The sequence below is a fragment of the Leucopleurus acutus genome (assembly GCF_964270905.1).
Source record: "Leucopleurus acutus genome assembly, chromosome: 2".
NCBI classification, from domain to species: domain Eukaryota; kingdom Metazoa; phylum Chordata; class Mammalia; order Artiodactyla; family Delphinidae; genus Leucopleurus; species Leucopleurus acutus.
This window is the reverse complement of record NC_139143.1, coordinates 170882814-170906368: the sequence shown is the minus strand read 5'-3', so window position 1 is coordinate 170906368 and position 23555 is coordinate 170882814. Positions and strand designations below refer to the sequence as shown.

At 40.4% G+C, this 23555-nt stretch overlaps 1 protein-coding gene across 26 annotated transcripts in view; it reads left to right on the top strand.

The window, feature by feature from the left end:
- Nucleotides 1–23555, top strand: part of EPB41 (erythrocyte membrane protein band 4.1) — a 209963-nt gene that overhangs the window by 173687 nt on the left and 12721 nt on the right. For 16 of the 26 annotated variants that reach the window (XM_082863791.1, XM_082863807.1, XM_082863792.1 and 13 more), the window contains 3 exons: nucleotides 3527–3976; nucleotides 5197–5325; nucleotides 17208–17309. In XM_082863791.1, coding sequence (XP_082719917.1) covers nucleotides 3527–3976; nucleotides 5197–5325; nucleotides 17208–17309 — 681 coding nt within the window. The remainder of the gene's footprint in view (nucleotides 1–3526; nucleotides 3977–5196; nucleotides 5326–17207; nucleotides 17310–23555) is intronic. The other 10 variants (XM_082863788.1, XM_082863790.1, XM_082863789.1 and 7 more) reach the window with 2 other exon arrangements.

The following is a 23555-nucleotide window of genomic DNA, read 5'->3' as shown; positions in this document are numbered from 1 at the left end:
CTCTAGGTGCGCAGGCTTCAGTAGTTGTGGCACACGGGCTCAGTAGTTGTGGCTCACAGACTCTAGAGCGCAGGCTCAGTTGTTGTGGCGCACGGGCTTAGTTGCTCTGCAGCATGTGGGATCTTCCCGTACCAGGGCTCAAACCCCCCTGTCCCCTATATTGGCAGGCGAATTTTTAACCGCTGCACCACCAGGGAAGTCCCAAGCCTTTTTAATTTTTGAATAGCACAAGTCAAAGCAGTTCTTAGGGTTCCTGGATTTATTTGGTATAATTTCAGCAAGTTTTTACTGAACATCTATTACGTGCCAAAAACTGTGCAAGAGAGATTAACAGAGCTAAGAAACATAACAAGTTCTTATCAGTCTAATGGAAAAGACAGATGAGTAAACCAATAATGACAGGGTACAACGGGAACAAAAGAGGCATGGTATCTAAATGTACTTTAGGCAGTTGGGGGAAACTTCTAGAAGAACTGACCTGAGCTGAGTATGGACTTGCAGGCAGAAGGAACAATACGATATTGACAAAGGCACGGGGACAAAAGAAAGCATGCTCTGTTCTAGGAACTGCAAATTGTCTTGAATTAATGGAGAGAAGGATGTATGTGAAGTTATAGCAAGGTGAAGCTGGAGAGAGAGGTAGGAGTCATATTTTAAAGTATTTTCTATGTTTTAATAAAGGACCTGAACTTTATCCAGAAGGCAATGAAGAACCACTGAAGGATTTTAACCTGAAAAATGGAATTCTCAATGTTTCATTTTAGAAATAAATATTTTCATGACAGAATATAGGATGTGTTCAGGGAAGGTTTGAGGTGAGAAAGAAGGAAGGAAGAAAGAAAAGAAAAAAAATTGTTTAGGGCATTAGTAGTAAGTGGGGTGAGGCACTATTAGAGCCTGAATGAAGATAGTAAGTGTGGGAATAGAGAAGAGTAGACAGATAAGGGAGATATTAAAGTGGAATAGATGAGTTTAGTTTGGGGCATATTGTGTTCCATATGCCTGGGAGAGTGTCCAGTAAGTAGTTGGCTGTGTTGTCCAAGAGATCTGGACAACAGAGCCAACTGGAGCGGCTGATTTGACCATATGTGGGAGTGTTCTAAGTGGTAATCCAACCCAACTGTTATCAGTTTTCCTTTTATTTCCAGTGACTAATACATATTAGGTGATCAGTAAATATTTGCTGAATTGATATTACTGTGGCTACAGCTTTTACCCTTGGTCTCGTCTGTTCCTGCTTTGAAAAACATGATTGATCTATCTAATTTTACTCAGCAGTAGGCAACTTTGGGCCAGGTGGTGCTGGCCTAAGCAACGTTTAATTCACAAATGACTTCTTGATGACAGACCACTACTTATCACTTGAGCAGACTGGTATAAAATTGGCTCTTACTTGATTATCTTAGGTATTCCCCTGGTTATTAATCAGCCTTCTCATTTGTGACAGAATTATTTGGAGAAGCCATGAAGTGCCTCTCCATGTGAGTGGGTGGAGATATGCTATTCACAGCGCTAGCGCTAGCATATAGCAATTTGAGAAAGCCTGTTTGTTTATTACCAGCTGGTCTATTTTTGGGCAGCTCCATAGCAGCTTGTCTGACTCAAAAGAAATGGTGAGATAAGTGCCCTAGAAAGTAGTACAGTGTGTTAATAACATAACAACAAACTCATTCTAGTGTCCTCCAGGCCCTAGCCTATTATAGGTGCTCAGGTAATGTTGATTGAATTAAGTGAATCTAATGGTAATTGACAGTTACAGAATTTACATGCTTTCATATATATTATTGTATTTGATCTTCAGAACCCTGTGAGCCAAACCAAGTATTACTCTCATTTTAAACACAAGGAAATTCATATACCCTTAGTATGTAGTTTATGTATAGTAGTTTATGTATCTCTGATACATCTGCAGACAGAGACAGTTTCTCTTGTCATCTCTCAATTCCACCTTTTCATGTGCTAAGTAATATTCATGATCAGTCAGTGAAAGACCTGCCTAATGTGAGTTCAACTTGTACCACTTTGAGATGCTCTTGAGTTGACTGTTTTAGAAGTAAGGCTGGCCTGGAGTTCTTGAGTGCAGTGCATCTTTTCTTACCTTTCTTGGCCACTGGTTTATATTCATCAAAATGTAGGCTGTTTTACAACTTAAGGAGCAGCAGCGATTTTTTAAGAAGTATAATATGTGTAGTGTGATATGAGCACTAAAATGTGTAGGCTGCTCCTAGCGTACGTCATCTACTCTAGGAACACCTTTTTAAAAGAGTCCTTTTCTGTTAAGTTCCTTTATGGCAAGCATGTAATATGGTAAATTGATCTTACCAAAATTTCAGACCTAAGTGGCTTATGTACAGCTCTCTGGTGAGCACATGCAGATTTTCCTGACATTTGGTTTCTATTAGAGTGTTCATTTCTCAAATGGTTCCTATTCTTTTCCTAATAGTGTGAATTCCTACTTTTCTTCCACCCACAGCACCTTTCTTTAAACTTTAGGAGTAGGTCTACTGTGATGTTATCTTCTCTCCACATTCTCTTGAAAGTTCTTATTTTAGATCTATTTTCCCTGTGATGTGAGGCATTTAGCCCAGGAGGGAACTCTGTGTTTCCAGGATTTATTTCTCTTAGGGGTTGGAGATATGTCATTCATCTGTGGAGAAATACTTCTCAGCTGCTCAGTTGCATTTATTCTGTTTACAAAGAAATGTTTCACTATTTTTGATATTATAGTTAATTCTTTGACGATGATTGGATTAAGTCTGTGCTGGATGTACTCAATTTCCATATCTCTGCCAACCAAAGTCTAGATTTTAGCTTCTCCATTATGGGCCAGCATGATGATACATATGGCTTGGAGATATGTGGAATATTTTTCAATCTGATCAGACTCCTCAAGAATATGTTTTATTGACTGATAAATTGCATTGTGTCCTGTGCCTAGTAATGAGTTAGGTATTTAGGAATAGTGACTCCTCTAAGTATGAAGAGTATGTGTTATACAGAGAACACCATAGTAATACGAAGTGCTTGTAATATGAAGTGCTTGGTACTATATGAGGCACATCGAAATCGTTTCTCAGATTAACCATGTTGTAGAAATATGACCAAAATGAGGTTGGAATCACTTAAGCTGCTGACATGTTTAGTGAACAGTAATTCTTCCTTTTGACCACCTCAGGAGTTAAGATTCTTGGTTTATATTAGTATTAATTTTTTTTTTTTTTTTTTTGCCGTACGCGGGCCTCTCACTGTTGTGGCCTCTCCCGTTGCGGAGCACAGGCTCCGGACGCGCAGGCTCAGCGGCCATGGCTCATGGGCCCAGCTGCTCGGCGGCATGCGGGATCTTCCCGGACTGGGGCATAAAACCGCGTCCCCTGCATCGGCAGGCAGACTCTCAACCACTGTACCGCCTGGGAAGCCCAGTATTAATATTTTTGAGGCCTCTTAGAAATCATTGCTGATTCTCAGAGTTCACTGTATTCCCCACTAATTCCTAATCTTGCTTTTGTATGTGTTCATTCATTTGTAGAATATAAATGACATTCGCACAGAGGAGGTGGCTGCCATGACCAAGGGGCCATCTACCAACCCTGACTCTGAATGGGAGGGCCCCAAGCATTCAATAATTCCTAGTAAGAGCCAAATGACTACCCCGTTGGAGTCTCCACAAAACTTTGACTTTGGCTCCCTCTCCATAAGCAGCAAGGAGACGGAAGAGAAGGAGCAGGGGGCAACTGGCTATCTTGATATTAAGGAAATGTCGAGAGGTCCAAGTGGGGAATGTGTAGGAGTGGAGGAACAGGCCAGTGCCTTAAAGTCCTCAATATCACCAGCTTCCTCTCAGCTGCAACTTGCTGAAAAAAAAGCAGAGAGTAGTGAAGAACATGTTATACCAGGAGAGCCTGTTGGAGAGCAAAATGGATCATTTCTTGACTCTCGTGTGGGTAACCAGTTCCCCACCCTCATTCGAAGTTTCCAGGTAGTAACTGATTCAGTCGTGCAGATCTAATGACTCACTTTGGGAGAGGGCCAGAATCTATTCTGTGGAGGAGGTGGTGGTGGTGGCAGTGGTGAGGGTAGTAGCCTCTTGGCTTTTTTTCAAAATCACAGAATAAAATTGAAGTCCTTGATTACTACAAAGAAATTTATTCAGAGTCACTAACACCAAGGCTAGAAATGCTCTCTCCCCTGTTGACTTAACAAAACTCTTGGGGGTAAACTCCAGCTGTTTATCTTTATGAAGCTGGTGTAAGTATGTTCCTCTTTTCCTTGCTCAAGTATGGTCTGTGTAAAGAGGTGAATTTCTGAGACTTCTGTGATGAGGAGCCCTCAGTGTTCTGAGACACTGCTCAAAAAATTCACATACTCTTAATTACAAGGGGTAACTGACTTTTTAAATAAGGAGTCAGGCCCCAAATAATTTTTTGTGTATTGCAGCCACATAGCACAGCCCACCACTCCCACTGACCCCGCTCACGGGAGCTTCCATGATTGTAGGTACTAATCTCCTATGCTAAGGTGGATGGCCGTAATTAACTTTACCACAATCAAATGGTAGTTTTAGGGTGATTTATAGTCTTGGGGAAGGTGAGCTGATGGACAAGAAACCTTTGGTATTTCGCTGATGTTCATTCTTCTGAAATTCTGAGATTAATCACCAGGTGGTGGTAGAACTGATTATTTTCTCTCCAGTTTTCCAAATACTGTTTCTTTTCAATAACTCCAAAGTGAATGTCTGACATTGATTTGAAAGAAGTTAATGAATTCCAGGGTAATGTGTTCCGATGTCACTGCTATTTCATGTACCATTTGTACATAGGGGAGGAAATGTGGCTGATTTTCTTAATTTTAATGGTACAGTCACAAGGACAAACAAAAGTGAGTGCTATTTGGCAAGTAGTTTTATATTCAAATTCTGAAGGTCAGTCTGAAGTGTTTTGTATCACCAATCGTAACTGTCTGATATCATAGCTTTCCATTAAGCATATGAAAGTGATTATCGTAATGCTGTTCTTTAATATCTTTCATGATTTGACACCTTGTCAGGGCTACTTTGGAATAGTGTCCAAGTCTTGGGCAAAGATTGAACTAGCCCTTCGCTTGATTAGAGCAATCACTTTGATCAGCTCAATGTCAGAAGGTTAGTTCTCCACAGCCTTCAGAAGACTCCGGTAACTCTGTTTCTTTACTGCTTCACAGCCTCCCCTGGTGAAGACTCAGACCGTCACCATCTCAGACACTGCCAATGCTGTGAAAAGTGAAATTCCAACCAAAGACGTCCCTATAGTCCACACTGAGACCAAGACCATCACTTATGAGGCTGCCCAGGTAGGACACACTTTGATGTTTCAGAACCAAAGACTACAGTAAACATGATAAATAACCTTTCTTCACAGGGTTGCTAATCACTTCCTGCAAATAATGCTAGGCTTTTCTGGGGCAGTTCTTTTCAGAAGAGATTACTGATCTCAAGATGTCCCAAAATACTTTTTCAAAAGCAACATTATCTTGGATCTGATTGCTTATATCCACCCAATTTAGTTAGGGAAGGCAGTCTAGTGTAATGGTTGATAACATGGGCTTTGGGTCAAACAAACCTGAGTTCAGGTCCCAGCTTTTTTTAAAATGTATTTAATTAATTAATTTATTTTTGGCTGTGTTGGGTCGTCATTGCTGTGCGCGGGCCCTCTATAGTTGTGGTGAACACGGGCCCCTCCTTGCCGTGGTGCGCAGGCCTCTCATTGCGGTGGCCTCTCTCGTTGCGGAGCACGGGCTCTAGGCGTGTGGGCTTCAGTAGTTGTAGCATGTGGGCTCAGTAGTTGTGGCTCGCGGGCTCTAGAGTGCAGGCTCAGTAGTTGTGGCGCACAGGCTTAGTTGCTCCGCGACATGTGGGATCTTCCCGGAGCAGGGCTCGAACCCGTGTCCCCTGCATTGGCAGGTGGATTCTTAACCACTGTGCCACCAGGGAAGCCCCAGGTCCCAACTTCTTCATTTGCTAACTTAAACAAGTGGTTGAATGTCTGTGAGCCCTGATGCCCACCCCACCCCACCTCCACCCGCATGATGTTAGTATCTACTTAATGATTCTGTTGTAAAGCTTATATAAAATACAGTACTGTATGGAATCAACTTGAGCACCACGCCTGAAAGTGTAAATAAGAAACAGCTATAATAATTATAATCAATTTATTACAATTAAATTTAAAATCATGTAAGAATTTAGTACTTAAAATTTTTGTTTACTTCCTACTTTTAGTAATATTTCTCCTTCATTGTTAGTAATTTGAATGAGCTCGGGTTGCTTGTGTTTTCTTTTTTTTTAAAATATATATATATATATATATATTTTTTTTTTTTTCTTATTAGTCATCCATTTTATACACATCGGTCTATACATGTCAATCCCAATCTCCCAGTTCATCACACCACCACTCCCAACCCGTGCCGCTTTCCCCCCTTGGTGTCCATACTTTTTTTCTCTACTTCTGTGTCTCAGTTTCTGCTCTGCAAACCAGTTCATCTGTACCATTTTCTAGGTTCCACATATATGCATTAATATACGATATTTGTTTTTCTCTTTCTGACTTATTTCACTCTGTATGACAGTCTCTAGATGCATCCACGTCTCAACAAATGACCCAATTTCATTCCTTTTTATTGCTGAGTAATATTACATTGTATATATGTACCACATCTTCTTTATCCATTCGTCTGTCAGTGGGCATTTAGGTTGCTTCCATGACCTGCCTATTGTAAATAGTGCTGCAATGAACATTGGGGTGCATGTGCCTTTTTGAATTATGGTCTTCTCTGGGTATATGCCCAGTAGTGGGATTGCTGGGTCATATGGTAATTCTAGTTTTAGTTCTTTAAGGAACCTCCATACCGTTCTCCATAGTGGCTGTATTAATTTACATTCCCACCAAAAGTGCAAGAGGGTTCCCTTTTCTCCACACTCTCTCCAGCATTTGTTGTTTGTAGATTTTCTGATGATGCCCATTCTAACTGGTGTGAGGTGATACCTCATTGTAGTTTTGATTTGCATTTCTCTAATAATTAGTGATGTTGAGCAGCTTTTCATGTGCTTCTTGGATATCTGTATGTCTTTGGAGAAATGTCTATTGAGGTCTTCTGCCCATTTTTGGATGGGTTGTTTTTTTTTTTAATTGTGAGCTGTATGAGCTGTTTATATATTTTGGAGATTAATCCTTTGTCCAATTATTCATTTGCAAATATTTTCTCCCATTCTGAGGGTTGTCTTTTCATCTTGTTTATGGTTTCCTTTGCTGTGCAAAAGTTTTTAAGTTTCATTAGTTCCCATTTGTTTATTTTTGTTTTTATTTCCATTACTCTAGGAGGTGAATCAAAAAAGATCTTGCTGTGATTTATGTCAAAGAGTGTTCTTCCTATGTTTTCCTCTAAGAGTTTTATAGTGCCCAGTCTTACATTTAGGTCTCGAATCCATTTTGAGTTTATTTTTGTGTATGGTGTTAGGGAGCATTCTAATTTCATTCTTTTACACGTAGCTGTCCAGTTTTCCCAGCACCACTTATTGAAAAGCCTGTCTTTTCTCCACTGTGTATCCTTGCCTCCTTTGTCATAGATTAGTTGTCCATAGATGCGTGGGTTTATCTCTGGGCTTTCTATCCTGTTCCATTGATCTATATTTCTGTTTCTGTGCCAGTACCATACTGTCTTGATTACTGTAGCTTTGTAGTATAGTCTGAAGTCAGGGAGTCTGATTCCTCTAGCTCCATTTTTTTCCCTCAAGACTGCTTGGGCTATTCAGGGTCTTTTGTGTCTCCATACAAATTTTAAGATTTTTTGTTCTAGTTCTGTAAAAAATTCCATTGGTAATTTGATAGGGATTGCATTGAATCTGTAGGTTGCTTTGGGTAGTATAGTCATTTTTATAATATTGATTCTTCCAATCCAAGAACATGGTATATCTCTCCATCTGTTGATATCATCTTTAATTTCTTTCATCAGTGTCTTATAGTTTTCTGCATACAGGTCTTTTGTCTCCCTAGGTAGGTTTATTCCTAGGTATTTTATTCATTTTGTTGTAATGGTAAATGGGAGTGTTTCCTTAATTTCTCTTTCAGATTTTTCATCATTACTGTATAGGAATGCAAGAGATTTCTGTGCATTAATTTTGTATCCTGCATCTTTACCAAATTCATTGATTAGCTCTAGTAGTTTTCTGGTGGCATCTTTAGGATTCTTTATCTGCAAACAATGACAGTTTTACTTCTTCTTTTCCAATTTGTATTCCTTTTATTTCTTTTTCTTCTCTGATTGCCGTGGCTAGGACTTCCAAAACTATGTTGAATAATAGTGGTGAGAGTGGACATCCTTGTCTTGTTCCTGATCTTAAAGGAAATGCTTTCAGTTTTTCACCATTGAGAATGCTGTTTGCTGTGGGTTTGTCATATATGGCCTTTATTATGTTGAAGTAGGTTCCCCCTATGTCCACTGTCTGGAGAGTTTAAATGGGTGTTGAATTTTGTCAAAAGGTTTTACTGCATCTATTGATATGATCTTATGGTTTTTATTCTTCAGTTTGTTACTATGGTGTATTACATTGATTGATTTGTGTATATTGAAGAATCCTTGCATCCCTGGGATAAATCCCACTTGATCATCGTGTATGATCCTTTTAATGTGTTGTTGGATTCTGTTTGCTAGTATTTTGTTGAAGATTTTTGCATCTATATTTATGAGTGATATTGGTCTGTAATTTTCTTTTTTTGTAGTATCTTTGTCTGGTTTTGGTATCAGGGTGATGGTGGCCTCATAGAATGAGTTTTTGTGAGTTTTCCTTCCTCTGCAATGTTTTGGAAGAGTTTGAGAAGGATGGGTGTTAGCTCGTCTCTAAATGTTTGATAGAATTCACCTGTGAAGCCATCTGGTCCTGGACTTTTGTTTGTTGGAAGATTTTTAATCACAGTTTCAATTTCATTACTTGTGATTGGTCTGTTCATATTTTCTGTTTCTTCCTGGTTCAGTCTGGGAAGGTTATACCTTTCTAAGAATTTGTCCATTTCTTCCAGGTTGTCCATTTTATTGGCATAGAGCTGCTTGTAGTAGTCTCTTAGGATGCTTTGTATTTCTGCGGTGTCTGTTGTAACTTCTCCTTTTTCATTTCTAATTTTATTGATTTGAGTCTTCTCCCTCTTTTTCTTGATGAATCTGGCTAATGGTTTATCAATTTTGTTTATCTTCTCAAAGAAGCAGCTTTTAGTTTTATTGATCTTTGCTGTTGTTTTCTTTGTTTCTATTTCATTTATTTCTGCTCTGTTCTTGATGATTTCTTTCCTTCTGCTAACTTTGGGTTTTGTTTGTTCTTCTTTCTCTAGTTCCTTTAGGTGTAACATTAGATTGTTTATTTGAGATTTTTCTTGTTTCTTGAGGTAGGCTTGTATAGCTATAAACTTCCTTCTTAGAACTGCTTTTGCTGCATGCCATAGGTTTTGGATCATCGTGTTTTCATTGTCATTTGTCTCTAGATATTTTTTGATTTCCTCTTGGATTTCTTCAGTGATTTCTTGGTTATGTAGTAACGTATTTTTTAGCCTCCATGTGTTTGTGATTTTATGGTTTTTTCCCTGTAATTGGTTTCTAATATCCTAGCATTGTGGTTGGAAAAGATGCTTGATATGATTTCAGTTTTCTTAAATTTACTGAGGCTTGATTTGTGACCCAGGATATGATCTGTCCTGGAGAATGTTCTGTGTGCACTTGAGAAGAAAGTGTAATCTGCTGTTTTTGGATGGAATGTCCTATAAATATCAAGTAAATCTATCTTGTCTATTGTTTCATATAAAGCTTGTGTTTCCTTATTAATTTTCATTTTGGATGATCCGTCCATTGGTGTAAGTGAGGTAAGTCCCCCAGTATTATTGTGTTACTGTTGATTTCCTCTTTTATAGCTGTGTGTGGTTGCCTTATGTATTGAGGTGCTCCTATGTTGGGTGCATATATATTTATAATTGTTTTATCTTCTTCTTGGATTGATCACTTGATCATTATGTAGTATCCTTCCTTGTCTCTTGTAACATTCTTTATTTTAAAGTCTATTTTATCTGATATGAGTATTGCTACTCCAGCTTTCTTTTGATTTCCGTTTGCATGGAATATCTTTTTCCATTCCCTTACAGTCTGTATGTGTCCCTAGGTCTGAAGTGTGTCTCTTGTAGACAGCATATATATGGGTCTTGTTTTTGTATCCATTCAGCAAGCCTATGTCTTTTGGTTGGAGCATTTAATCCATTCATGTTTAAGGTAATTATCGATATGTATGTTACTATTACCATTTTCTTAATTGTTTGGAGGCTTTTTTTGTAGATCCTTTTCTTCTCTTGTGTTTCCCACTTAGAGAAGTTCCTTTAGCATTTGTTGTAGAGCTGGTTTGGTGGTGCTGAATTCTCTTAGCTTTTGCTTGTGTGTAAAGGTTTTGATTTCTCCATAGAATCTGAATGAGATCCTTGCTAAGTAATCTTGGTTGTAGGTTCTTCCCTTTCATCACTTTAAGTATATCATGCCACTCCCTTTTGGCTTGTAGAGTTTCTGCTGAGAAATCAGCTGTTAACGTTATGGGAGTTCACTTGTATGTTATTTATCGTTTTTCCCTTGCTGCTTTCAATAATTTTTCTTTGTCTTTAATTTTTGCCAATTTGATTACTATGTGTCTCGGCGTGTTTCTCCTTGGGTTTATCCTGTGTGGGACTCTCTGCACTTCCTGGACTTGGGTAGCTATTTCCTTTCCCATGTTAGGGAAGTTTTCAACTATAATCTCTTGAAACATTTTCTCGGGTCCTTTCTCTCTCTCTTCTCCTTCTGGGACCCCTATAATGTGAATATTGTTGCATTTAATGTTGTCCCAGAGGTCTCTTAGGCTGTCTTCATTTCTTTTCATTCTTTTTTCTTTATTCTGCTCCGCAGCAGTGAATTCCACCATTCTGTCTTCCAGGTCACTTATCCGTTCTTCTGCCTCAGTTATTCTGCTATTGATTCCTTCTAGTGTAGTGTTCATTTCAATTATTGTATTGTTCATCTCTGTTTGTTTGTTCTTTAGTTCTCCTAGATCTTTGTTAAACATTTCTTGCATCTTCTCGATCTTTGCCTCCATTCTTTTCCCAAGGTCCTGGATCATCTTCACTATCATTATTCTGAATTCTTTTTCTGCAAGATTGCCTATCTCCATTTCATTTAGTTGTTCTTCTGGGGTTTTATCTTGTTCCTTCATTTGGAACATAGCCCTCTGCCTTTTCATCTTATCTGTCTTTCTGTGAATGTGGCTTTTGTCCCACAGGCTGCAGGATTGTTGTTCTTCTTGCTTCTGCTGCCTGCCCTCTGAGTTGTTTTTCTTGTCTTTCTTATTCACAGATGCCAAAATTGAGAGAAATTTTTCCTTCTATAAACTGAGCTGTTAATTCATTACTGCAACCAGTATTTGTTGAGCATTTATATGTTAGGCCAAAGCAGTGTACAGGGTGGACACAGGCCCTATGCTCTGGAACTGACATTCTAGTCAGGAGAGACAGGCAATAAAACACATAAATGTATGAATTTCAGACAGTGATAAGTGCTATAAAGAAATTAAATAGGATCAAGAGTTAGACAATGTGGAATAACATGAAAAGTTGCTATTTTGGGGCTAGAATAGTCATGAAAATCCCCTCTGAGAAAGTGACATTTTAGCTGAAGCCTGCACGATGGGAAGGAGACAGCTACATGGAGCTCCGGCTGGGTGTTTTCACATGAATCCTTTCAGTTAATCCTCACATCACCATGAACTGTATGATGATATCCACCTTTAGGAAGCAGTGTAACTTGCCAATTAAAAGCACTTGCTTTGCAATTAGACAAGTAGAATTTGTATCCTAGCTCAACCATGTACTAGCTGGATAACTTTAAACAAATCGCTCATCTCTGTAAGCCTCTGTTTCCTGTGTGTAAAATGGGGATAATACTACATACCACTGCAAGATTTGAGGGAGGATGGAGTGAAATGATGTCAGTAAAGCGCTTGGTGCATTCATAGACATTCAGTTAACGTTAGTATACTTCCCGTGTCTCTCTCTTGTGGTCTAGAGTGTAGAATTTGAGTTTGGTAAACAATGAGAAATTGCTTCAAGTTTTCTGGCAGTGGTGATAAAGTGGCCTAATTAAAGCAGTGGTTTTGGAAGATGGTTCCTAAAGCTGTATGCTGCACCTATTAAAGGAGAGGCTGCCTAGAGACAGGAATACGGCTACGGGAAGTCTGGGGGGTTACTTTTGAAGAACTGAGGTGTAGCCTGAGGAAACAAGAAGAAAGAGCTGCGTCAGGAGAGACAGTGATGGATGAACAGGACTTGGCTGTGAAGCGGTTACAAAGGAAGTCTGGGGACATTCCTTTAAGATTGTGCACACAATGAGCCAAGAATGTTTAGAAAAGAAGTACTTGCAGATGGGAGGGAACCCTTTAAGTTGTCACTACCATGGAAACAACCTAACTGTCTATCAGTAGGGAACGTGTTTGTAAATTATGGTACATCCAATTAAGGCAATTCTGTGCAGCCATTAAACAAAGCTTCTGATGGGAATAATCTACGTGATAAATCAGTAAATGAAAAAATGCAGTGCAATATGGTATAAATAATATGCTACTGTTTATGGGAGGGAAAAGGGTTGTATGTACAGCTATGTATGAATAGGCTTATATGTGAATATACTAACTCTGAATGGGTACTTAGAAAAACAAAAACAAAAAACCACCAGTGGTGGCCTGGGATGAAGAGGCCTGGGATGCAGGCTGTGGTTAGGAGTGGGAGGGAGACCAACAGTTCATTGATCTCCATTTTAAAGATTTAAAATTTTGTAGCATGTGCATATCAAAAAAAAAGTTTTTAATCGTTCAAAATAAATTATTAAAAAAGTTGTTAGGGCCATCCTGACCACAGAAGCCCATGTTTGGTTTGAGTATAGCCCCTACAAAAAAGGGAAAGGAAGCAGTCATTTTTAAATATCCTAGCACGTAAGAGAAATACAGAGGCATTATGAAGTACAAGATAAAGCATGTGGGCTTTGGAGTTAGAGAGACCTGGATCTTCATTCCAGCACTTGCTAGTTTCATGACCTTCAGCAAGTCACTTAACCTCTGAGCCTTAGCCTTCTCTTCTGAAAAATACCTTTTTAAGGTCACTGAGATAAAGATAATATTTGCCTGGCACATAGTGGCTATTCCAAAATGGTACATATTATATTGTTATACATCTAAGACAGTCAGCCAAGATACACATTACTTCTTATTGACTAGACAGTGGAGTATAGTGAGGAAAGGTATTGACTTTGGAATTAGATTTCCTGGGTTTGAACCTGCTCCATCACTTACTAGTGTGCAGTCAAGTTACTGAATCACTGTGTGCCTCAGTTTCTCATTTGTAAAATGAGGCTAATAATAGTTGTACCTCATAGGGTTGTTGAGAGGAATAAATGAGTTAATGTACATAAAATGTGAGTTTCACAATGTGCATTTCAAATTAAGTTGTCACTACCATGGAAACAATCTAAATGTCCTTCAATAGGGAGCAGGTTAAATAAATTATAGTACATCCCATTAAGGTAATGCTTTACAGTTATTTTTAAAAGCTTCTGCTGGGAATATCTACGTGATAAACTGGTAAATGAAAAAGCTCAGTGCAGTATGCTGTAAATAATTTGTAGAAAAAAGTGCCTGGCACATAATAGGCACCAGATAATTATTTGCTATTGTTATTGTTTATTTACTATAATTATTTCTGCTTGTGTTTTTATTATCTTTCCAGACAAGTAAACCTGAGAACCTTTTTTTTTTTTGGCGGTACGGGGGCCTCTCACTGTTGTGGCCTCTCCCGTTGCGGAGCACAGGCTCCAGACGCGCAGGCTCAGCGGCCATGGCTCACGGGCCCAGCCACTCCGCGGCTTGTGGGATCTTCCCGGACCGGGGAATGAACCCGTGTCCCTTGCATCGGCAGGCGGACTGAGAACCCTTTTTTAATCCATCCATAATTCCTACATTTTGGGACATGGCGAGAGGAGGTGGGGAGCCAGAATAGGGTTTTACTGTTTGCATATATGTGCATGTATGTGTACCTGAGGTAACATTTACATACAGTGATATGCACAGACGTTAAGAGTTCAGTTTTTTGTTTGTTTGTTTGTTTGTTTTTTTGCGGTACGCGGGCCTCTCACTGTTGTGGCCTCTCCCGTTGTGGAGCACAGGCTCCAGACGCGCAGGCTCAGCGGCCATGGCTCACAGGCCCAGCTGCTCCGCGGCATGTGGGATCCTCCTGGACCGGGGCACGAACCCGTGTCCCCTGCATCGGCAGGCGGACTCTCAACCACTGTGCCACCAGCGAAGCCCAAGAGTTCAATTTTTTATTGGTTTTGACGAATGTATCTACCTGTGTAACCAAGACACATTTGGGTTCAGAACATTTTCATCACTCCTGAAACTTCCTTCATAGCCTTTGCCAGTCCATCCCTATCCCTCTAGGCAGCCACTGCTCTGATTTCTGTTATCATAGCTTAGTTTTACCTGTTCTTGGACTTCATATAAATGGAAGTATACAGTCATACCCTTTTGTGTCTGAACATGTTTTTCAGATTCATCCATGTTATATGAATCCATAGTTCACTGTTTTTTATTGTTGAGTAGTATTCCATTGTATGAATATACCACAATTTGTTTATCCTTTCATTTGTTGATGGACAGTTGAGTTGATTCCAGTTGGGGGCAAATATGGATAAAGCTGCTTTAAACATTCATGTGCGAGTCTTTCTGTGGACATATGTTTTCACTTATCTTGGGTAAACACCTAAGAGTGGAACTGCTGTGTCATAGGATAAAGGGATGGTTAACTTTATAAGCAACTGAAAGCTACAGTACCATTTTGAGAAAACACTGGTAAGAAAAGAGGCCCCATGTGGAAAGAGTGTTAAGTTGGAAATCATAACAATGTCTCCTCCCTCTTCCACCTTCTTCAGAGACAGAAAAGGAGGAGGAAGGGGGTGGGAGGGAGGTAGAAAAAAATAGATTCTTAGGTTTAGTAGAGGAGGAGCTTTTCAAAAAGGTTTAGCCCTCTTGGCACGCAAATTCTTTTTTTTTTGGATTAAAAAAATTGTTATTGACGTATAGTTGATTTACAATGTTGTGTTTCGGTGTACAGCAAAGTGATTCAGTTATACATACATGTATATATCTGTTCTTTAGATTCTTTTCCATTATAGGTTATTACAAGGTATTGAGTATAGTTCCCTATGCTATACAGTAAGTCCTTGTTGGTTATTTTATATATAATAGTGTGTATATTTTAATCCCAAACTCCTAATTTATCCCTCCCCCCAACCCTTTCCCCTTTGGTAACCGTAAGTTTGTTTTCTATGTCTGTGAGCCTATTTCTGTTTTATAAATAAGTTCATTTGTATCATTTTTTTAGATTCCACGTATAAGCGATATCATATTTGTCTTTCTCTGTCTGACTTGCTTCACTTGATAATCTCTACGTCCATCCATGTTGCTACAAATGGCATTATTTCATTCTTTTTAATGGTTGAGTAATAGTCCATTGTGTATATATTGGCACACAAATTCTTAATAACAACTTATAATGTACTTTTATTTCTAAAATCTCTTTTGATCTTCACAGCAGTGCTACAGTGGAGGCAGAGCACATCTTGCAGGGTAGCCTGTTATAAAAATGAGAAAACTAAAGCTCAGAAAAGTCAGAATGACTTGCCCAAGGTTCCACAGCCAGCCACTGTCTGAGCTGGGACCTGAACCCCAATCTTCAGACAGGAAGTCTTTGCCCTCAGTCCTAGTTCAAGCACTTATTAGCATAGAACCTTGGCAAATTATTATTTTTTTAAGGTTTCTTTTTATTTAATTAATTTATTTACTTTTATTTTTTTGGCTGCATTGGGTCTTAGTTGTGGCACACTGGATCTTTTGTTGCAGCACATGAGCTTCTCTCTAGTTGTGGTATGCAGGCTCCAGGGCACATGGGCTCTGTAGTTTGTTGCACGTGGGCTCTCTAGTTGAGGTGCATGAGCTCAGTAGTTGTGGCACACGGGCTTAGTTGCCCTGTGGCATGTGGGATCTTAGTTCCCTGACCAGGGATTGAACCCGCATCCCCTGAATTAGAAGGTGGATTCTTTACCACTGGGCCACCAGGGAAATCCCTTTGGAAAATTATTTAACCTCTCTGGACCTCACTTTTCTGAACTATACAGTGAGTATAATAATAGTACCTACTTCAGATACTGAGAGGTGTGATTGAGGTAATAGTTGCATTGTGTGCTTGGCATATAGTACAAGTGCAATAAATGTTAGCTGAGTCTGAATCTAAGGTAGATAAATATGTCTGGGCTGAAGAAAGTGTTAGTAAACTAGCCAATAATATGCCTGGTATGAGGGTGACGTGTATGAAAGACTTAGGTGACACAATCATGTTCCCTCTCTTTGTTTTGTCCATATTCCTACCTGGAAGTGAATCCAGCCAGGGACTCTTCTCTTTTCTAATTCTCTTCTCCTCCTTCTGCCCTCCCCACAGTATCTCAAAGTTTTGCCTCAATGAAATGTGGCCCTGCTCATAAAAAAGTTGGAGGCCTCTGCTTATAATGCAAATGACTTATATAAAGAGGTGGAGAAGGATGGTAACCTAGCACATTGCTTGCTGCAGAATTCTTTATGAAAATAATCGCAATTCTCTAAATGCCCCTCTGAGTCAGTGTACAATACCAGTAGTTTTGAGTCCTTGGGCAAATCACTCGCTTTCTCTAAGCCTGAGTCTTACCTGGGAGTGCTAATAAGTTTCTGCCTTTTCTATTTATATTCATAGGGCTTGTGTAAGCATCAAAAAAGAAAGTTTTGAAAGCCATTTATGAGCTGTAAAATGCTGTATACATGTGCATAGTTATTGTCACTCCTGTTGAACCTGTGGTTACACTCCTGCCTCCTTTTTCTCATCCACTCCTGTAACTGACCCAATGCTGGGGAAACTGGACTTGTCCAACTATTTTAGAAGGAGCTTTGTTCCCAGGGGATTAATTTTATTAATTAAGAGATCACTGTAAGGGAATTGGGTTTTTGCTTTAGAACGTGCAGCTGCAGAGCAAAGCTGCATCTACAACATTTGCCCATGAGGTTTCCTAAGAGGCATGGTGATGAGTTGTGTCTCCTTCTGCAGACTGACGACAGCAATGGGGACTTGGACCCAGGAGTCTTGCTGACAGCTCAGACCATCACATCTGAGACCACCAGCAGCACCACCACAACTCAAATTACCAAGGTAACAGACAGCTAGAAATTCCTTCTGAAATCCAGTGGCATGCCAAGCTTGCTGCCTCTCTGCAAGAACCCTGGTCCATAAGCAAGGGTTTTCAGCTTCTTCCCTACTGAGCCAAATTTTTCCCAGTGTCCAGGGTGAAAAGGCCCTGTTGCTTTCCCCAGCAATAAACCCAGGGAGACCCTGAGCATCCCTGTCTACTTCATGGTCTCATTAAAGTCACATGTGGTTGTTCTCTTTACACATTCGTCTGTCTCCCTGGTCAGTGAGTCCCCTGTCTGGCTGTGGAGGTCAGCCTAAAAATTCAGTTTAAAAAGTCAGACGCAGAGTTCGCGTCTCCCCACAACTAGGGTGCCTGCCGAATGCTGGTGTGGGACCCTGATGCCCAAGGAGATGGGAAGAACCCCCAAGCGAACCGGTAGGATGTGGGGAGACTGAGGGGGGAGGAGAAGTGGAGGCTGGACAGGACCAGCGCCCCTGAGGGGTGGCTGAGAAGGGGGAGGGGTTCCAATGCCTGGAGGGACCCTCAGGGTCTCGGGTCAGTGGGGAGCATGCCCAGCGTTTCCCCTGCCCAATGGGCCGGGGAAGTCTGCCTGGCTCTTGGGTGGGACCTACGCCCTCAGAGGTCCCCTCTGGGCTGGGTTGGTCCTGGGGTCGTAGGAGGGAGGCCAGGAGAGAACAGGAGAGGCAGGTGGGAGGGACCCTCCAGGACCAGAGGAGCAGGAAAGGAGCAAAGGGTGTTTGCCCCGCCCACTCAAGCCCAGGAAGCCAAGGGGGTTCACTGCCCTCTGAGACCAGAGGCAGGAGGCAGGGGGCACTGGGCCCCTTCTGTTCTGTTGAGCCTAGGCCCCACCATGCCTCCTTCCTTCCCAGGGCCTTTTCCAGCCCTGTGGGTCCTAAGCATAGGCCCCGCCCACCACCCAAACCTTGCCCCTGCTTAGGCCCGCCCTCCACAGCCAAGGCCTTTTTCCACTTTTTTTTCTCCTCTTTTTTACTATTATGGTTCTGTTTTACCTTCCAGTTGTTGTTTCATCTATATTTTTATTTTTATATTTTTTCTAACATATCTGTTAGTTACCTCGTCTAATTTTATTTTTTACTTTATTATTGTTCTCCTTTTTTTTTTTTTTTGCCGCCTGGCATGGGCTTGCGGGATCTTGGTTCATGAGCCAGGGGTCGGGCTGAAGTTCCTGCGGTGGGAACTCTGAGTCCAAACTACTAGACTAACAGAGAGCCTCAGACCCCAGGGAAAATTCATCAGAATGAGGTCTCCCTGAGGTCCTCATCCCAGCTCTACCCAACAGCCTACAAACTCCAGTGTTGGAAGCCTCAGTCCAAACAACCAGTAAGACAGGAACACAATCCCACTCATAAAAAAAAGAAAATAAAAAATAAGACAGCAGGGCTTCCCTGGTGGTACAGTGGTTGAGAGTCCACCTGCCAATGCAGGGGACGTGGGTTCATGCCCCAGTCCGGGAGGATCCCGCATGCTGTGGAGTGGCTGGGCCCGTGAGCCGTGGCCGCTGAGCCTGCGCGTCTGGAGCTTGTGCTCTGCAACGGGAGAGGCCACAACAGTGAGAGGCCCACACACCACTAAAAAAAGAGACAGCAAAAAAATATGTCACAGATGAAGGAGCAAGGTAAAAACCTACAAGACCAAATAAATGAAGAGAAAAGAGGCACTCTACCTGAAAAAGAAATCAGAGTAATGATAGTAAAGATGATCCAGAATGTCAGAAATAGAATGGAGGCACGGATTGAGAAAATACAAGAAATGTTAAGCAAAGATCTAGAAGAACTAAAGAAAAAACAAACGGAGATGAACAACACAATAACTGCGATGAAAAATACACTAGAGGGTATCAATAACGGAATAACTGAGGCAGAAGAACGAATAAGTGAGCTGGAAGACAGAATGGTGGAAATAACTGCCGAGGAGCAGAATAAAGAAAAAAGAATGAAAAGAATTGAAGACAGTCTCAGAGACCTGTGGGATAACACCAAATGCACCAACATTCGAATTATAGGAGTCCCAGAAGAAGAAGAGAAATAGAAAGGGTCTGAGAAAATATTTCAAGAGATTATAGTGGAAAACTTCCCTAACATAGGAAAGGAAATTGTCACCCAAATCCAGGAAGCACAGAGAGTCCCATACAGGATAAACCCTAGGAGAAACACACCAAGACACATATTAATCAAACTAACAAAAATTAAATTCAAAGAAAAAATATTAAAAGCAGCAAGGGAAAAACCAAAAATAACCCACAAAGGAATCCCCATTAGGTTATCAGCTGATTTTTAAGCAGAAACTCTGCAGGCCAGAAGGGAGTGGCAGGATATACTTAAAGTGATGAAAGAGAAAAACCTACAACCAAGATTACTCTACCCAGCAAGTCAAAAGCTTTTCAGACAAGCAAAAGCTAAGAGAATTCAGCACCACCAAACCAGCTTTACAACAAATGCTAAAGAAACTTCTCTAGGCGGGAAACACAAGAGAAGAAAAAGACCCACAAAAACAAACCCCAAACAATTAAAAAAATGGTAATAGGGGGCTTCCCTGGTGGTGCAGTGGTTAAGAATCCACCTGCCAATGCAGGGAACGCGGGTTCCAGCCCTGGTCCGGGAAGATCCCACATGCTGCAGAGCAACTAAGCCCGTGCGCCACAACTACTGAGCCTGCGTTCTAGGGCCTTCAAGCCACAGCTACTGAGCCCACACACCACAACTACTGAAGGCTGCACACCTAGGGCCCATTGCTGTGCAACAAGAGAAGCCACCACAATGAGAAGCCTGTTGACACAATTAGAGAAAGCCTGTGCACAGCAATGAAGACCCAACGCAGCCAAAACTAAATATATAAAATAAATAAATTTAAAAAAAGAGAAAATGGTAATAGGAACATACATATTGATAATAACCTTAAATGTAAATGGATTAAATGCCCCATCCAAAAGACACAGACTGGCTGAATGGATACAGAAACAAGACCCATATATATGCTGTCTACAAGAGACCCACTTCAGACTTAGGGACACGTACAGACTGAAAATGAGGGGATGGAAAAAGATATTCCATGCAAATGGAAATCAAAAGAAAGCCGGAGTATCAATACTCATATCAGATAAAATAGACTTTAAAATAAAGACTGTTGCAAGAAATAAGGAAGGACACTGCATAATGATCAAGGGATCAATCCAAGAAGATGATATAACAATTATAAATGTTTATGCACCCAACATAGGATCACCTCAATACATAAGGCAAATGCTAACAACCAGGAAAGTGGAAATAGACAGTAACACAATAATAGTATGGGACTTTAACACCCCACTTACACCAATGGACATATCATCCAAACAGAAAATAACTAAGGAAACACAAGCTTTAAATGATATAATAGACCAGGTAGATTTAATTGATATTTATAGAACATTCCACCCAGAAGTGGAAGAGTACACTTTCTTCTCAAGTGCACATGGAACATTCTCCAGGATAGATCACATTGGGTCACAAATCAAGCCTTGGAAAATTTAAGAAAATTGAAATCATATCAAGTATCTTTTCTGACCACAATGCTATGAAATTGGAAATAAACTACAGGAAAAAAAACTGTAAAAACCACAAATACTTGGAGGCTAAAAAATGTGTTACTAAATAACCAAGACATCACTGAAGAAATCAAAGAAGAAATAAAAAAATACATAGAAACAAATGACAATGAAAACACAGTGACCCAAAACCTATGAGATGCAGCAAAAGCAGTTCTAAGAGGGAAGTTTATAGCAATTCAGTCTCACCTCAAGAAATAGAAAAATCTCAAATAAACAACCTAACCCTACACCTAAATCAACGAGAGAAAGAAGAACAAAGAAAACCCAAAGTCAGTAGAAGGAAAGAAATCATAAAGATCAGAGCAGAAGTAAATGAAATAGAAATGAAGAAAACAGTAGCAAGGATCAATAAAACTGAAAGCTGTTTCTTTGAGAAGATAAACAAAATAGATAAACCCTTAGCCAGACTCACCAAGAAAAAAAGGGAGAGGATGCAAATCAATAAAATAAGAAATGAAAAAAGGAAAAATCACAGCTGACACCACAGAAATACAAAGGATTATAAGAGACTACTACAAACAACTATATGCCAATAAAATTGACAACCACAAAGAAATGGACAAATTCTTAGAAAGGTACAATTTTCCAAGACTGAACCAGGAAGAATTAGAAAATATAAACAGACCTATCACAAGTAATGAAATTGAAACTGTAATTAAAAATCCTCCAACAAACGAAAGTCCAGGACCAGATGGCTTCACAGCCGAATTCTATCAAACATTTAGAGAAGAGCTAACACCAATCCTTCTCAAACTCTCCAAAAATATTGCAGAGGGAGGAACACTCCCAAATTCATTCTACGAAGCCACCACCACCCTGAAACCAAAACCAGAAAAAGATATCACAAAAAAATTACAGACCAATATCACTGATGAACATAGATGCAAAAATCCTGAACAAAATACTAGCAAACAGAATCCAACAACATATTGAAAGGATCAGACACCATCATCAAGTGGGATTTATCCCAGGGATGCAGGAATTCTTCAGTATATGCAAATCAATCAATGTGGTACACCATATTAGCAAATTAAGGAATAAAAACCATATGATCATCTCAATAGATGCAGAAAAAGCTTTTGACAAAATTCAACATCCATTTATGATAAAAACTCTCCAGAAAATGGGCATAGAGGGAAACTACCTCAACATAATAAAGGCCATATATGACAAACCCACAGCAAACACCATACTCAATGGTGAAAAACTGAAAGCATTTCTACTAAGATCAGGAACATAAAAAAAAAAAAAAATCAGGGGATAGGGCCCTAACGAGCCGGCCGGCCGGCCTGGCTCCCCTCCCCGGCCCCGACGGGCGGGCGGGCTGCCCTGAGGAGGCGGGGAGGGGAGGGCTGGGCCGGCCGGCGGGCAGACAACGATGCCGAACTTCTGCGCGGCCCCCAACTGCACGCGGAAGAGCACGCAGTCGGACCTGGCCTTTTTCAGGTTCCCGCGGGATCCAGCCAGATGCCAGAAGTGGGTGGAGAACTGTAGGAGAGCAGACTTAGAAGATAAAACACCTGATCAACTAAATAAACATTATCGATTGTGTGCCAAACACTTTGAGACTTCTATGATCTGTAGAACTAGCCCTTACAGGACAGTTCTTCGAGATAATGCAATACCAACAATATTTGATCTTACCAGCCATTTGAATAATCCACACAGTAGACACAGAAAACGAATAAAAGAATTGAGTGAAGATGAAATCAGGACACTGAAACAGAAAAAAAATTGATGAAACTTCTGAACAGGAACCAAAACATAAGGAAATAAACAACAGCAATGCTCAGAACCCCAGTGCAGAAGAAGGGGGTGAAGAGCAGGATGAAGACATTTTACCTTTAACCCTTGAAGAGAAGGAAAACAAAGAATACTTAAAATCTTTATTTGAAATTTTGATTCTTATGGGAAAACAGAACATACCTCTGGATGGACATGAAGCTGATGAAATCCCAGAAGGTCTCTTTACTCCTGATAACTTTCAAGCACTGCTGGAGTGCCGGATCAATTCTGGTGAAGAGGTTCTGAGAAAGCGCTTTGAGACAACAGCAGTTAACACATTGTTCTGTTCAAAAACACAGCAGAAACAGATGCTAGAGATCTGTGAGAGCTGCATTCGGGAAGAAACCCTCAGGGAAGTGAGAGACTCTCACTTCTTTTCCATCGTCACTGACGACGTGGTGGACATAGCAGGGGAAGAGCACCTGCCTGTGTTGGTGAGGTTTGTTGACGAAGCTCACAACCTGAGAGAGGAATTTGTGGGCTTCCTGCCTTATGAAGCTGATGCAGAAATTTTGGCTGTGAAATTTCACACTACGATAACTGAGAAGTGGGGATTAAACATGGAGTACTGTCGTGGCCAGGCTTACATTGTGTCCAGTGGATTTTCTTCCAAAATGAAAGTTGTTGCTTCTAGACTTTTAGAGAAATATCCCCAAGCTATCTACACACTCTGCTCTTCCTGTGCCTTAAATATGTGGTTGGCAAAATCAGTGCCTGTTATGGGAGTATCTGTCACGTTAGGAACAATTGAGGAAGTTTGTTCTTTTTTCCATCGATCACCACAACTGCTTTTAGAACTTGACAATGTAATTTCTGTCCTATTTCAGAACAATGAAGAAAGGGGCAAAGAACT